The 14,440-nt window shown below is 46.1% G+C and overlaps 1 protein-coding gene across 5 annotated transcripts in view; it reads left to right on the top strand.

The window, feature by feature from the left end:
• Positions 1 to 14,440, top strand: part of GAB1 (GRB2 associated binding protein 1) — a 104,096-nt gene that overhangs the window by 76,988 nt on the left and 12,668 nt on the right. For 4 of the 5 annotated variants that reach the window (XM_064149496.1, XM_064149494.1, XM_064149497.1 and 1 more), the window contains 3 exons: positions 4,543 to 5,147; positions 6,292 to 6,377; positions 6,584 to 6,887. In XM_064149496.1, the coding sequence (XP_064005566.1) occupies positions 4,543 to 5,147; positions 6,292 to 6,377; positions 6,584 to 6,887 (995 nt within the window). The remainder of the gene's footprint in view (positions 1 to 4,542; positions 5,148 to 6,291; positions 6,378 to 6,583; positions 6,888 to 14,440) is intronic. The other variant, XM_064149498.1, reaches the window with a different exon arrangement.

Genomic DNA, 14,440 nt, shown 5'->3' with positions numbered 1-14,440 from the left:
AAAGAAAATAAACAAGTAGCAAGAGTAAAGCCTGTCCCTGAACTCTGGCCCTGAGCCACATCTCCTGGATGTAACCTCAGTCAGCCATGCACCGTCAGTTTCCAGCATTGTCTGTAGTGTTCTTAGTGTGATCAGTGGTGAATACTGATTGGGTTTTTTTTACTTCCCTGTCTTCATTTTGGCATGAGCTGCTTTCTTGGGCCGTGTTTCAGACCATCTTCAAACTTCTGGTTAAGAAGTTGATTCCAAAGAAGATGACTTAGAAAAATGTGACGTAAATCAGAAATGCCCTCTTATAAGGAGAAATGTCAGTTGTTGCCACCAGCTAAGCAAATGACAGGCCTGTCTGCCTGGTGGCTTTTCAGAGTCTTTGGGTTTTATGAGTGCTTGTGGTCAAGAGAGCAGCAGCAGCATTCACTTAAACCCAAAGAAAAGCCTCAGTTTAAACATGCCACCATTTGTTGCTTAGATGTGATGGGTGATCCCTAAGCACTGGCATGGCAGATGTGCTGCTGCATTTTGAGCTTTGGTTAGATACTGCTGCGTGGTTCTGTGAGATAAATGTAGCCTTCAGATGTTATTTCTGGAGCTTGGGGAATTTTTGGCATTTTAAAGTATATCCTAGTGAACTGGAACTAATAGTTTGGGTTCTAGAATTGATTGTCAGTGTCCAGCTTCTCTCGATTGCACACTTTATTTCCATAGAATCACAGAATCAGTCAGGGTTGGAAGGCACCACAAGGATCAGCCAGTTCCAACCCCCCTGCCATGTCCAGGGACACCCTACCCTAGAGCAGGCTGCCCACTGCCTCATCCAGCCTGGACTTAAACACCTCTGGGGATGGGGTCTCAACCACCTCCCTGGGCAACCCATTCCAGCCTCTCACCACTCTCATGCTCAACAACTTCCTCCTCACATCCACTGTGACTCTCCCCATCTCCAGCTTTGTTCCATTCCCCCTAGTCCTGTCACTGCCTGAGAGCCTAAAAAGTCCCTCCCCAGCTTTTTTGTAGCCCACTTCAGATGCTGGAAGGCCACAAGAAGGTCACCTGGGAGCCTCCTCTTCTCCAGACTGCACAGCCCCAACTCTTTCAGTCTGTGCTCACAGCAGAGCTGCTGCAGCCCTCTGAGCATCCTCGTGGCCCTGCTCTGGACACTCTCCAGCATCTCCACATCCCTCTTGTCATAGGGGCTCCAGAGCTGGATGCAGTACTCCAGGTGGGGTCTTCTGAGAGCGGAGTAGAGGAGGGGGAGGATCACCTCCCTCCACCTGCTGGCCACACTTCTGCTGCTGCAGCCCAGGCTCTGCTTGGCTTTCTGGGCTGCAAGTGCACACTACTGGCTCCTGTTGAGCTTCTCCTCCAGCAGCACCCCCAGGTCCCTCTGCTCAGGGCTGCTCTCCAGCCACTCACTGCCCAGCCACATATAGCATATAAAAGATCACAGTCCTTGCCATCCTTGCTCATGTGAAACACATGTGACACTTCAGAGGCTTTGGTCTGATGAAGTTCCACAGCAGAAGAATACATGTAGAGACTGTGGAACTCCTGGGTGAATCTTTTGGGAATGAATCCTTAAGAGCACGGGCTGCAGCAGGGCCTTAGCTCTAGGTGTTACTCATCACACAGATATGCTCAGTATTTCTTATGCCCTTTGTAACCTCACATGCTTCCTTCATCCCTGTGTGTACTACATCTTTGTAAGCGTGTTGAATTTCCAGTGGTTCATGAGGGAATTTTTGAAGCTCTGAGGCAAAAGAAGTAAACTGTTAACAAAGAGGAGAATGTCTCCATCATAAGGGAGGTAAGAAGTTTCATTTGGTTGTGTCCAGGATAAATACTTAATGTTGAGGTGCTGAAAGGTGTCCAGAGAAGGGTAATGAAGCTAGTGAGGGGCCTGGAGCACAGCCCTGTGAGGAGAGGCTGAGGGAGCTGGGGGTGTGCAGCCTGCAGCAGAGGAGGCTCAGGGCAGAGCTCATTGCTGTCTGCAACTCCCTGAAGGGAGGCTGTAGCCAGGTGGGGTTGGGCTCTTCTGCCAGGCAAGCAGCAACAGAACAAGGGGACAGAGTCTCAAGCTGTGGCAGAAGGGAGGTCTAGGCTGGATGTTAGGAGGAAGTTGTTGGCAGAGAGCATGGTTGGCATTGGAATGGGCTGCCCAGGGAGGTGGTGGAGTCACTGTCCCTGGAGGTGTTGAAGCCAAACCTGGCTGGGGCACTTAGTGCCATGGTCTGGCTGACTGGCTAGAGTTGGGTGCTAGGTTGGGCTGGATGAGCTTGGAGCTCTCTTCCAACCTTCTTGATTCTATTCTCTTTTTTTTTTTTTTTTTTGGGGGGGGGGGATGGGGAGTCCCTTAAACAGAGTGCAGATTAAGGATAAGTTACCTAGAAATCAGTTGCTAACAGTTGAGACAGACCTTACATCTGCATTTCAACTAAGAACCAGAGCTAAACTGGTGTCTGTTCTCATAAAAATAACCCACCCCAGGAAAGCTAAGAACAAGTTTATAGGAAAAGGCTTACAAATTAAAGCCACAGAAGAACTCTCCTAAGCTACTTGTGCTTAGATGGTGCTGTTAAACGGAGCAAAACCTAGCTGGTTAGGTGAAGGAGGTTTTTCCTCCACTGTAGATGTGAAGCCTGAGCTGATCACACTGGTTTCCTACAGAGCTGTTGGAGTGGCACTTTGGGAGTGATTCATCAGGTTTAGATGGATATCTAAGAAGAATGGATTGCATTTCACACAGTCTCTATTTCTCCAACGACTGCAAAAGCAACCGAAATGAATACCTAGACTGGATTCCTTTCTCCTCAGCTTGCCAGAACCCCAGGAGACAAATCCAGCTCTCCCTCAAGAAAGAAACTTTTGTCTGATCTTATCGACAGATTGAAATCTGATCACAAGTTGTGATCGGTGCTGGAGAGTCAGGGGAGAAGAAGCTGCTTGTGGTGGTTATGATGTTGATCTTTGTGCATTTTACACTCAGAAGTCTTATAAACTGCGTGGCCCAGTTGCTTAATAGAGCTTAGTAAGAGTAGTATAGTTGCTATTCCTTGGTGCACATGCATGCTCAGATAGTCACCCATGCCTGTGTGAGGCTGGAGTAGGGTCCAGATGTATGTGTGGTGCTGTGGTAGTGTGATAATCAAGATTAAAAAACACAGTGGGAGTGTGTGGACTGCATTAACTCCACCTGTGTCACTATTTTGCCACTTCCTTGACTTTAAGCAAGGAGTTAGACTGGTAACAGAATTTCTCTGCATGGAGCAAGGTAACTGGGGAGGAAAAAATAAATAAATGGCAGTGTGTTTGCTTTCCACAGAAGTTTACTGGTACTGGCTGGTGCCAGTATTGAGGAGTGCTGTTCCCATAAAAGATGGAATTCCTTAGGAAATCAAAGGTGTAAAATACTGTGCAGCTTTATCTAACAGTGCTACTTTAACTTGCACTTGGGACAAAAGCTCTCTGTTGCACATACATCCTATGGATTTATTTTGTTTCCTCCAAAGTGCAGGCAAGCTTCTTCCTGGTTCTGCTCTTATCTGTTTTCTCTTTCTCCTTAATGTATTTAAAACAAGTTTTATATCTTCAGTAGATAACTTCAGGCATGCACTTAAGAGTATCAAAAGCAGCTGTACTTTTTTGCCTGTATTTTTTTTCACGCTGATTAGAACTCACAAGAAGTCTAAACCCCAAGATTGAGTGCATTACTTTTTTACCTTTCCCAGTGCTATTAAAGCACAGGTATTTGGCAGCATGGGATAAAATCAGAGGGTCATAGAATGGTTTAGGTTGGAAGGGACCTCAAGGATCAGCCAGTTCCAAGCCCCTGCCATAGGCAGGGACACCTCCCACTAGTAACAGGTTGCTCAAGGCCTCATCCAACCTGGCCTTGAACACTTCCAGGGAGGCTGTGGATGACAGGCTTAAAGAATGGGATCAAAGATCACATTGGGTGATTCTGTGCTCCACAACCTCCCTGGGCAACCTGTGCCAGTGTCTCACCACCCTCACTGCAAAGAACCCTTTCTAACATCCCGTTTGAATCTCCTCTCTGCCAGTTTAAACCCATTCCCCCTTGTCCTGTCATTACAAGACCTTGTCAATGGTCCCTCCCCAGCCTTGCTGAACCCCCCTTCCGATACTGGGAGGCCACTAGAAGGTCTCCTCGAAGCCTTCTCTTCTCCAGGCTGAAAAAAATGGGAAAACCAAAACTTCCTCAGGCCTCGGACAGAGCTCTGCCCCAGGCTGGCATCATGGAAAGCACTTGCTTTGTGAAACACCAACTTGTCGTTTGGTGCTGCTAAAGACTCACAGCTGTATTACCTGTTTGCTGTGCATGGATGTGTATGTGTGTGGTTATTTAGGGTCTTTCTGAACACCACTGTTGGTTTGATAGTTGTGTTGCTGCTGTTGAAAACCAACAGGAGTCTGTGGAAGAGACTGATAAGACTTTAGCAGCTGACGTTTAAGGGGTTGTGTTTGTGATTTGTGGTGTTTGTTCTTATATTCCTCCGCGTTCTAACCTCGCAATCTTGTGTGCAGGTCTCACGCTGACTCTGCCAAATCCAGCTCCTCCGAAACGGACTGCAACGACAACCTGCCCTCGCACAAGGGCCCGGCCGCGGCCGGCAGCAGGCAGGCTGTGAACGGCTTCTTCCCGCAGCCAGGCGCCTACGACTCGCCGCCCGCGCGGGCCGCGCTGCCGCTGGCCGACTGCAGCCTCTACAGCCTGCCGCGGAGCTACTCGCAGGATGTTTTACCCAAGGCAGCCTCTCCGGCTGGGACTGATGCGGAGGGCGAGCAGCACGTTTTCAGCACCCCCTCCACAACGTCCTCGCTAGACGCGCAGATGAGACACGTCTCCATTAGCTACGACATTCCCCCCACGCCTGGAGGTACTTACCAGATCCCACGGACTTTTCCGGAGGGGACATTGTCTCAGACTTCGAAACTGGAGACTATTCCAGATATTCCTCCACCTCGGCCACCGAAACCTCCCCACGCCGCAGATCGCTCTCCTGTGGAAACATGTAGCATGAGCCGCACGGCCTCAGACACCGACAGCAGCTACTGCGTCCCGGCGGCGGGCATGCCGCCCGCCCGCAGCAACACCCTTTCAACCGGAGACCTCCACGGCTGCCGCAAAGGTCAGTGCTGCTCAGCCGGGGCCTTCCCGCAGCCCTGCTGGGCGCCCAGCCACACCGGCTGCGCCAGGGCAGAGCTAGGCTGGACATCAGCAGGACGTGCTACATGGAGAGAGTGACTGCCCCTGAGAACGGGCTGCCCGAGGAGGTGGTGGAGCCACCGTCCCTGGAGCTGTTGAAGAGGAGGCTGGATGGGGCACTTAGTTAATGAGAAGGGTTAGGTGATGTGTACTGACAGGATGAGGGGTAATGGGTTTAAACTGAAGCTAGATGTTAGGAAAGGGTTCTTTGCAGTGAGGGTGGTGAGACACTGGCACAGGTTGCCCAGGGAGGTTGGGGAGCACAGAATCACCAAAGTGTTTATTTTGACTTCTAGGTGGCAATCTCAAAAAAAAGCCCCAACACTTCAGAGTGCATTTTCAGGGCCAGGCAGGGATGAAAACCAGAGTTTGTCCATAAGTTCTCTATGGCATCAGGAGGAGGGACATAACTGTTACAGTGTAAGGCAGCCTGTTCCCTGCACGGGTGAGGAGGAGCTGGGAGCCAGATGTCTCACATACCCCTACCCTGTCCACCAGGGAATCATCCATAAAGCTAGGGACTATCAAGATCCAGGACTCCAAAAATGGAGAGATCTTCAGTGGTGTAGCAGTTTGTTCAAACTGGGAGTCCTCAGAGACCCAGCGGGGAGCTGAGAGCAGAGATTCACCTGTTCCTGCAATAGGTTGAATCCTGTTGAACCAGCACTTTGCAGGGGAAGGGGATTCAGGCAGATTTCTCCAGATGCTAAATTACATCTGCTGTTTTTTTTAGTACAGATTTGTCACAAGGGCCCAGTGTCTCAAAACCCACTCTTAAACTCAATCCTTACACCTGCCTATTTGAAAGGTAGGATTTGCTGCTGCTTTCAAATGAAAGACTTTCTCTTTTCATGCCAAGGAAAAATGCCACTGTAAGAGCTTCGTGAGCGTAAAGTTTGTTTGTGAACACAGTCTTCTCACGTGCATAGATAAAAATCTGTGGCCATAGCTCCAGGAGGTGTGTTTGTGTGCTTGCAGAAGCAGGCAGTAAATAGCAGAAGGCTGTGGATGCTGGGTGCCAAGTGAGAGGAACGATAAATAGCCGCTCTCTCTTCTTGTTTCTTCAGAAATTAGTTCTCAAGACTGTTATGATATTCCACGAACCTTCCCGAGTGACAGATCGAATTCTCTGGAGGGCTTCCATAACCACTTTGTAAGTATGGCTGGGGCTGAGGAGAGGCACCCGGTGGCGGTGCTCGAGTGCTCCTCGCGCCCGCGTTGCGCAGCGAGCCGTGCGGTGTGTGTCGTGTCTCGCTTTCAGTAGAACACCTTGATCTGAGTAGAGTAGGTTAAAAACTCGTCTGATTCACAGCTGATTGCATAACTTATTTTGTTAAAGGAAATATATGTTAATTCTAGAAAAACAGAAGCATGTTGACAGTGGGAAGTGTTTCAAGTGAAGAACTAGATGAAAATTATGTCCCAATGAATCCCAACTCTCCTCCACGACAGCATTCCAGCAGCTTCACTGAACCCATCCAGGAAACAAACTATGTACCAATGACACCAGGCACGTTTGATTTTCCCTTATTTGGAAAGCAAGTCCCTCCTCCTGCTCACATGGGGTTCAGGTCCAGTCCAAAGACCCCTCCCAGACGGTCAGTACCTGTTGCAGAATGTGAGCCACCGCCAGTGGATCGGAACCTCAAACCAGACAGAAAAGGTGAGGAAAACGTCTAATAGAAGTTGATTCTTAGCATCTAAGAAAATAACCTCTCCCAACTTCTGATTAGTAGAAAAATTTCATTGTGTTTAGAAGTTCTAACAAAATAACATGGCAGTCATAACAAAATAACATGGTAGTCATAACAAAATGCTGACCCTAAGGTAAAGGGCTCCTGGGATTATTGGTAACCATATTAAGACAGGCACAGGCTTAGATTTTATTGCTGTAGTTACTAATGAAAACACGAGACAGAGTTGCTGACACTCAGAAATAGGAGGTTCAGTCCTTATTCATAGAAGTCAGCAGGCTGACTTGTGGTGGAGGGAGGGCACACAAGGCCTTGGACAGAAGGAAGCTTTATAGCCATAGCAGTCCTTGATCTAGGATCAGTACAGGTTTTCACTGTCTGAAATAAACGTTAAAAATAAGATATTGAACTACTTCAGGTGTTTGCTTTTGATGTAAACATTGTTAGAGGCAAGCAGTTGTTACAAGAAGATTGAATTGTGTTTTGTGCTGCTTTTTAGTCCTACTCAAAAGCATGCAGCGGTCTTAGAAATCCCATGTAGAATAACTCTTGCAAATGTGTTTAAACAAAGGAAGAATCAGATAGAAGTGACAGTGTTACTGCTAAGGAGGTAATGTTCAGTCCTCGTGGAGGTCTGTAAAAGGAGGGGAAATCAGAGCTGTTTAATGTTGAAGTGTCAGAGGGCAGTCAGAAGATGATGTCTATCATGGGAGCTGTGAGGTTACCATCTGTATTTACCTTGGGATCCAAACAGGAGGCTGGAACTGCTAATTTAAGACAATTCTTAGGAGATGTTTGCTTTATCACAGGAGCTGGGTGCCAGACTTGGGTTGGAATTTATATAAACTCTAGTATGTGAACTCTTCCTTGCCATTATGGAGTGTGGTAGAGCAAACCAAGTCCTAAAACAAAAGGGGGACTGGCTTTAGGAGGAAATATCTTAACCTGCTGACTGTGTGGAAGATGACTTTTAGTAGTCTGATGAAGCTGCAACAACTTCAGTGACAAATCAACATTTTAGAGCGCCCCTTCAAAGCTATCCTAAATATTAGTCTCTTCAATCTGCTGTATCCTAGGTTTACTTTTCCTTAAAACAGGGTTTCTTAGGCTGAGCAGTGCTCTTAAGAAACAAAGAAGGCACTTTTGTGATGCCTCTAACAGATATTGATATAGACAATCACTAATACAGAACTTGGACTTTCCAGTTCATCTAAAGTGTTTCATTAGCCTATCAGAAATGCAAATGCTAAGGAACTTATTTCCCTACTGTGCAGACAGGATAACTAAGTTTCTTGTAGAAATGAGAACTAGAGGACATTAGGTCAAATGTCTGCACTATTTTGTGCTGCACTAAGTCCTATTTTTAAAATGATGTGCTTGAAAAATTACTGTTTACATTGAGAAAGGCTGACTTCATTTAGGGGAAAATTCAATGGCAAATATTCAGATGATCCAAAATATCCACTAACTAAACTTTTAAATTAGTATTTTTACCACTGAGTAATGTAAGGAAGTGAAGTAGATCATAGCAGCAGGATGAAGATGTTGTGTGTGTGAAATGGGAGGTACCACATATCACCCTGGCTCTCCATCTTCAGAAAATGAGGCATGGCCTTTTTCAAGACCTTGGCTCTCTGTTCCTCTACAATTGTTTCTGTGTTACCAGACAGTAGTTTTGTTCAGTTCTTAGGGAATACTGTGCAGTAACAGACTGATGAAAGTTGATACTGGAAAATATGCTCAAAACAAACAGTGAGGTACTTGAAAATATTTTCCCTGACTGGCAAGTTTGTGTATTTTACTGATAAAATGTTTGACCTTCAAAAGTAGCTATTTGCTATATTGGAAAGCTTCTCACTGTGGCTCTTGGCAGTGCAAAGCAGCCACATGGATGTCTGTGGGAGCAGCACTGATGCTCTTGCCTCTCTCTTCTTGAACCTGAAGAAGGATTTCACCTTCTGAAGGTGCCTAAAGCTTCTGCTATGCTCCCATCATCTTCCAGTGCTTTATAATTAGGAAGAACTAGCTAGCATCAGACACCCCACCTGGAGTGCTGCATCCTGCTCTGGAGCCCCTATTACAAGAGGGATGTGCAGATGCTGGAGTGTGTCCAGAGCAGGGCCAGGAGGATGCTCAGACGGCTGCAGCAGCTCTGCTGTGAGCACAGACTGAAAGAGTTGGGGCTGTGCAGGCTGGAGAAGAGGAGGCTCCCAGGTGACCTTCTTGTGGCCTTCCAGGATCTGAAGGGGGCCTACAAAAAAGCTGAGGAGGGACTTTTTAGGCTGTCAGGGAGTGCCAGGACTGGGGGGAATGGAGCAAAGCTGGAGGTGGGGAGATTGAGACTGGACACGAGGAGGAAGTTGTTGAGCATGAGAGTGGTGAGAGGCTGGAATGGGTTGCCCAAGGAGGTGGTTGAGGCCCCATGGCTGGAGGTGTTTAAGGCCAGGCTGGATGAGGCTTTGGCCAGTCTGCTCTAGGGTAGGGTGTCCCTGCCCATGGCAGGGGGGTTGGAACTGACTGCTCCTTGTGGTCCCTTCCAATCCTGACTGATTCTATGATTCTGTGATTCTAATGCAGAGTGCCAGGCTTAATCTTTTTTGCCTGTAGACTTTTAGAAGCTATTACCACTGTTTTTTATGCTTATAGAAATGTTCTGCAGTGATCTTCTGCTCCAAATCAGTGCATGAAGTACCAAGTTGCTTGGTATGGTCAATAAAAGTTAGGCAGACCTAGAAAGGGAGGAAATAGTACATAGAAGAGTTCTCAGTATTGCTTCTTCAAATGTTTTGAGGGTTTGTAGTATGCTGTTGGATCAAAAATCACTATTGAAACCCACTCAGAGACTCTCTGTCATCTCAAAAAGATCTCTGTTACTGCAGAGATCAGTGTGTTGGTGATAATGCCTCTAGCTCTGTGAGGGCCCAACTCATCTTCTGACCAAAAAAACTGCTGTAATCGTTTTGCTGCAAAAGTAGTGTTTGCACTGCCCAAGTAACAGTTCCTTTTTGGGAGCTCCTCTAGTTCCTGAGAGCTATGACCTTTCACGTGAGCATTATCTCTAGCTCAGTAATGTTTTTTTGTGTGGGCCAGGGAGGTTTGTTACATTTGTTTGGTGCTAAAAATGCTTTTGACAATGCAGTGAAGCCAGCACATGAAGTGCTCTGCTGGCTGTTGCCATATGTATGCACTCAGCATCTCCTGCTTCTTGGTTTAAGGGCTTATTGCTGCAGCCATCCAGTTTGACAAGGGCAGAAGATGGAAGGCTCAGTGATGGCAGTGGCTATTCATAGAGTCGTAGAGTGGTTTGGGTTGGAAGGGAACTTTAAAAAAGGTCACCTAGTCCTATCCCCCTGCATTAACTAGATCAGATTGCTCAGAGCAGTCTCCAGCCAGACCTGGAATGTTCTGTTGCATGTAGCCTGCTCTCTTCTCTGCTATCTCTCTTTTGTAAATGAAACACACTCAGTTACTTCTGGTTCTGCTGTCTGTGAAGAAGAATCATGTGTCTGGCAGCAAGGATCTGGCAATCTGTCTGGCAGCAGCAGTGACAGTGTAATGTGTCTGTCTTCACAGCTCTGTTGTTGTGGGTAACTCATTACACTGTTAATTCTACATGGTTTTAAGAATAAGTACAGTCACATAGCGTAGTGACTGTGACAGAGGCTTGAGTTAGGAGAGGTTAGTCATATGGCTAAACTAAATGCAGGTAGTAGGCCTGAAATTCACTAAGGTACATTCACATTTGTCTGAGGACGGACATGTGTAGCCCTGCTGTGAGAACCTCAGGCTCCTCAGTCTTCCTACCTGTAGGAGTAACCTGGGCTAGGAGCCATGGTGAGCCATGGGATACCCTGTGGGGTTTTTATATCAATTTCTAGAGTTTTGTTTTAGAGAATGGGTTAAAAATAATAGGAGAACTTACAAAAATTAAGCCTCTTACACTACATTTCCATGTAGTTTCATTTCTCTAGCTCACAGCTGCTTCTGTGAGCTTCTAGTGTGGGGAGCATCCAGTACTTTCTGGAAGTCTTGAAAGTAATTTGAAAACATGATGTTGGCTTCCTGCCCCAATAACTTGAATCAAGTACTTCTACTGTTTCTTTAGCAAAACATACCGAAAGGTAAGTGACAAATTGCTTGGGACAACATGGAGAGCCTTGGCCAGGTGCTTTTCTGCATTCACTTGTAATTGAATCACAAAAGTAATCTCTTTGTAATGCTAATTTTTTTCAGGGTGCTATTTCTCTATTGATTTCGTGTTGCTGCTTTTTGGCTGCTTTAGCTTGCCACAGTTGCATGTAGTTGTGATGCTGAACTGGAAGCGTTGTTGCTAGCAAAAGGCTTCAGGCAAAAGAAATGCTGCATCCATCCATGCAGCTGGCTCTGATTCTTTAACTTGTTCAAAGCCTGTGACTGGTTCTGCCAAAGAGCCATTAGGGGACATGATTTGACAGTCAGGTGTTCCTTCTTCACAAGCCCATTTATCCAAGAAGAAGCAGTAGGATTAAAGGTGCCCAGGCGCAGACTCCCCAGACAACAAAGGCAGCAAAGAACAGACAGGTCTTGTTCTGCTCCGCCTTGTACTTCCCCTGGGGCTCTTCAAAGCATCTGAACAGGGCTGTGATATGAGGCAGTGGATCCTGTGAACTCCATCCTGCTGACAGGTTGCAGGATGTGACGCTAGTGGATGTTCACCACTCCACCAGGACAGCAGCTGTGTGTAGCCAAGCAGGTCCTAGGGGTCTGTGCTGGCTGACCAGGAGAAGGCTGTGAGGCCTGAGAGAGGCCTGTCAGTCTAGATGTTGTTACTCTTCAGTACAAATGCAGTCTAAATCAGAGAGCAAGCAGAGCACGTGGTCAAAAGTAAAAGGCATAGGGTCTGAATTTGGTTTTATAGGTCAGGAGGTAGCATTTGAGTGACAAAATCAAGGGAAAGGAGAAATATTCTCATGGAGTTGGAACTTGTAATCGTTTTTAAAATGTTAGCAATTTTATCTGGTTGTTTTCCTTATAGATTTTGTTCTCATTTAAGCTGTTACAAGACAGAGTTTGTGTGGTTGAGCCACAAATATGTGGATCGCTCTTAAGAATGTAGAGGCAGATCTTTGCCATGGCTTCTCATGAGTATCTCCCAAACAGATTAACTTCAGGGAAAATTCCAGTTTGCTTTATTTAACAGCATAGGGCCACTTTAAAAAGGTAATTATGTACAGGGCTTTCACGTGGCAGGAAGCATCTGCCACATTCTGGTCCCCATAGGACCCGCTGGGATGCTTCTGGATGACCAAAATAATCACCCATTGTAGTGTAGCATGATGCTGTAAAAATCCCAAGTGAAGGAGGTTGGTTAAGGAAGTTAAGAACCCTCATTAATCATGAAGTCAGTTATAAATAGAGCAGTGAACAGTTTCCTTGTTGAATATTTACGCGTTTGAGTGTCTGAGTTGGACAATGTGAACAGATTGCACATCCTGATGGAGCTGGAGCGCCACACCGTCCCGAAAGGGAACTGGGGAGAACCAGATAAGGCATTTGTGACAACAGGAGCTGGCTTCTCTTTACAGAGAATAACAGCTGGAAGTTGGCAGCACTGCAGTGCTCTGTGCTGTCCTGATTGTCTGGCATGTTCTGAAATAAAGGCTCGCTCATGTTCGCAGGCTTTAGGACAAGTAGGCACTGAAAAATTGGGCTTGGTGATTTTAATCGGCAGCAAGGTCTGAGCTGAAGATCTCTTGACAAAGAAGCTGTGACTCTGAGGAGGCCTTTTCATTTTGCTTCTAAGAAATCCATGTGTTTATTCCTTCCATTTACTCTTGGAAGCTGTTCCTCCTTTTCATTCCACTTAGGTATTTTTAAAAGTAAGGTTTTAGTGGAATGTTTTGGTGATTCCTATCACAGAATTAACCAGATTGGAAAAGACTTCTAAGATCACCGAGTCCAGCCTGTCACCTAACACCTTCTAATCAACTAAACCGTGGCACTAAGTGCCTCATCCTCTTAAACACCTCCAGGGATGGTGGCTCCACCACCTCCCCAGGCAGCCCATTCCAATGCCATCACTCTGCTGTAAAGAATGTCTTCCTAACATCCAGTTTAAACCTACCCTGGCGCAGTTTGAGACTGTCCTCTTGTTCTGTCACTGGGTGCCTGGGAAAAGAGATCAACTCTTGCCTGGCTACAGCCTCCTTTCAGGTAGTTGTAGAGAGCAATGAGGTCTCCTCTGAGACCTTTATCTCAGAGGATTCTGTGATGTTCCTGTATTGAATAGAATAGAATCAACCAGATTGGAAAGGTTCTTCACGGTTCCCAAAGCATGTTGAATACTGGTTTGTTATCTTTTCTTCTTCTCTTTTTTACCCTGTAAGAGCTCCAGAGACTTCCACTTAGCTGAAAACTACCCTTTCTCCATGGCTGTACAAAATTACTTCTACAAGGCTGCTTTTTACTTAAAACAAGATTTACACAGCTCCTTGCTATGATACACCAGTCCTTAACTTGCAGCTGTGATTTTGCCTTTCAAAACTTTGACACAACAGATAATTTCAAGTGAAGATTGCATTTGGGTGGCTGCATCCCAGCTGCAAAGGAAGCTATGGTTTAGTGGACATAATGGTTGTAAAAAAAAACCTCAAACCTGAAACATTTGAGTTTTCTGAAGAGAAACTGCAAGACTTGCCCTGGTTCTAGCAGCGGAGCTGGCAGTGCTGTACTCCAAAGATGCCAGAGAGAGCAGGGTCAGGAGAACACAGATAACAACACCCTTTTTTTTTTTCTCCCTTTGTACAGTTTTTCTTCCCATAGTGATTCCTGCACTCAAACTAGATGTTAGGAAGAAGCTCTTTGCAGTGAGGGTGGTGAGACACTGGCACAGGTTGCCCAGGGAGGTTGTGGAGCAGAGAATCACCCAATGTGATCTTTGATCACATTCTGTGATCCTGTCATCCACAGCCTCCCTGGAGGTGTTCAAGGCCAGGTTGGATGAGGCCTTGAGTGACCTCTTCTAGTGGGAGGTGTCCCTGCCTATGGTGGAGGGATGGAACTGGCTGAACTTTGGGGTCCTTTCCAACCTAAACCATTCCATGATTCTATATACACATTATTGTGTTAATTCATTGGCTTTTTTAAACACTTAATGTCAGACTTGACTTTTCTAGAGGCTAAGGAGAACTCCATTAGTTTTTGAGGGCTTGTTTGGAGAGGAAAGAAAAAATCAACAAGGAGGAAAAGTGATCTCAAGCAGTTATCTCTTGGCCACCATGAATCTTGGTGCAGCTTTAAACTACTAATCAATAGACATTCCAGAACACTGTACTTTGGTCTTAAAACGGAGAGTTGCTCACAAATTAGAGCAGTCAAACAGTATTTGGATGATTAACAGCTTTGGTATTCTCTGAATAGTTTAATGGCATTTGCCAAGTATTTTATGAATACCAGAGAACCTTAGCTGTCAGATGCAGTTGGACTTCTTTATCATCTGCTATTTTTTTCCATTCTTAATTTCTGGAGCATTAAAAGTGCTCTG

Source organism: Pogoniulus pusillus, chromosome 10 (genome assembly GCF_015220805.1).
Source record: "Pogoniulus pusillus isolate bPogPus1 chromosome 10, bPogPus1.pri, whole genome shotgun sequence".
NCBI classification, from domain to species: domain Eukaryota; kingdom Metazoa; phylum Chordata; class Aves; order Piciformes; family Lybiidae; genus Pogoniulus; species Pogoniulus pusillus.
This window is presented reverse-complemented; position numbering and strand designations above follow the sequence as displayed.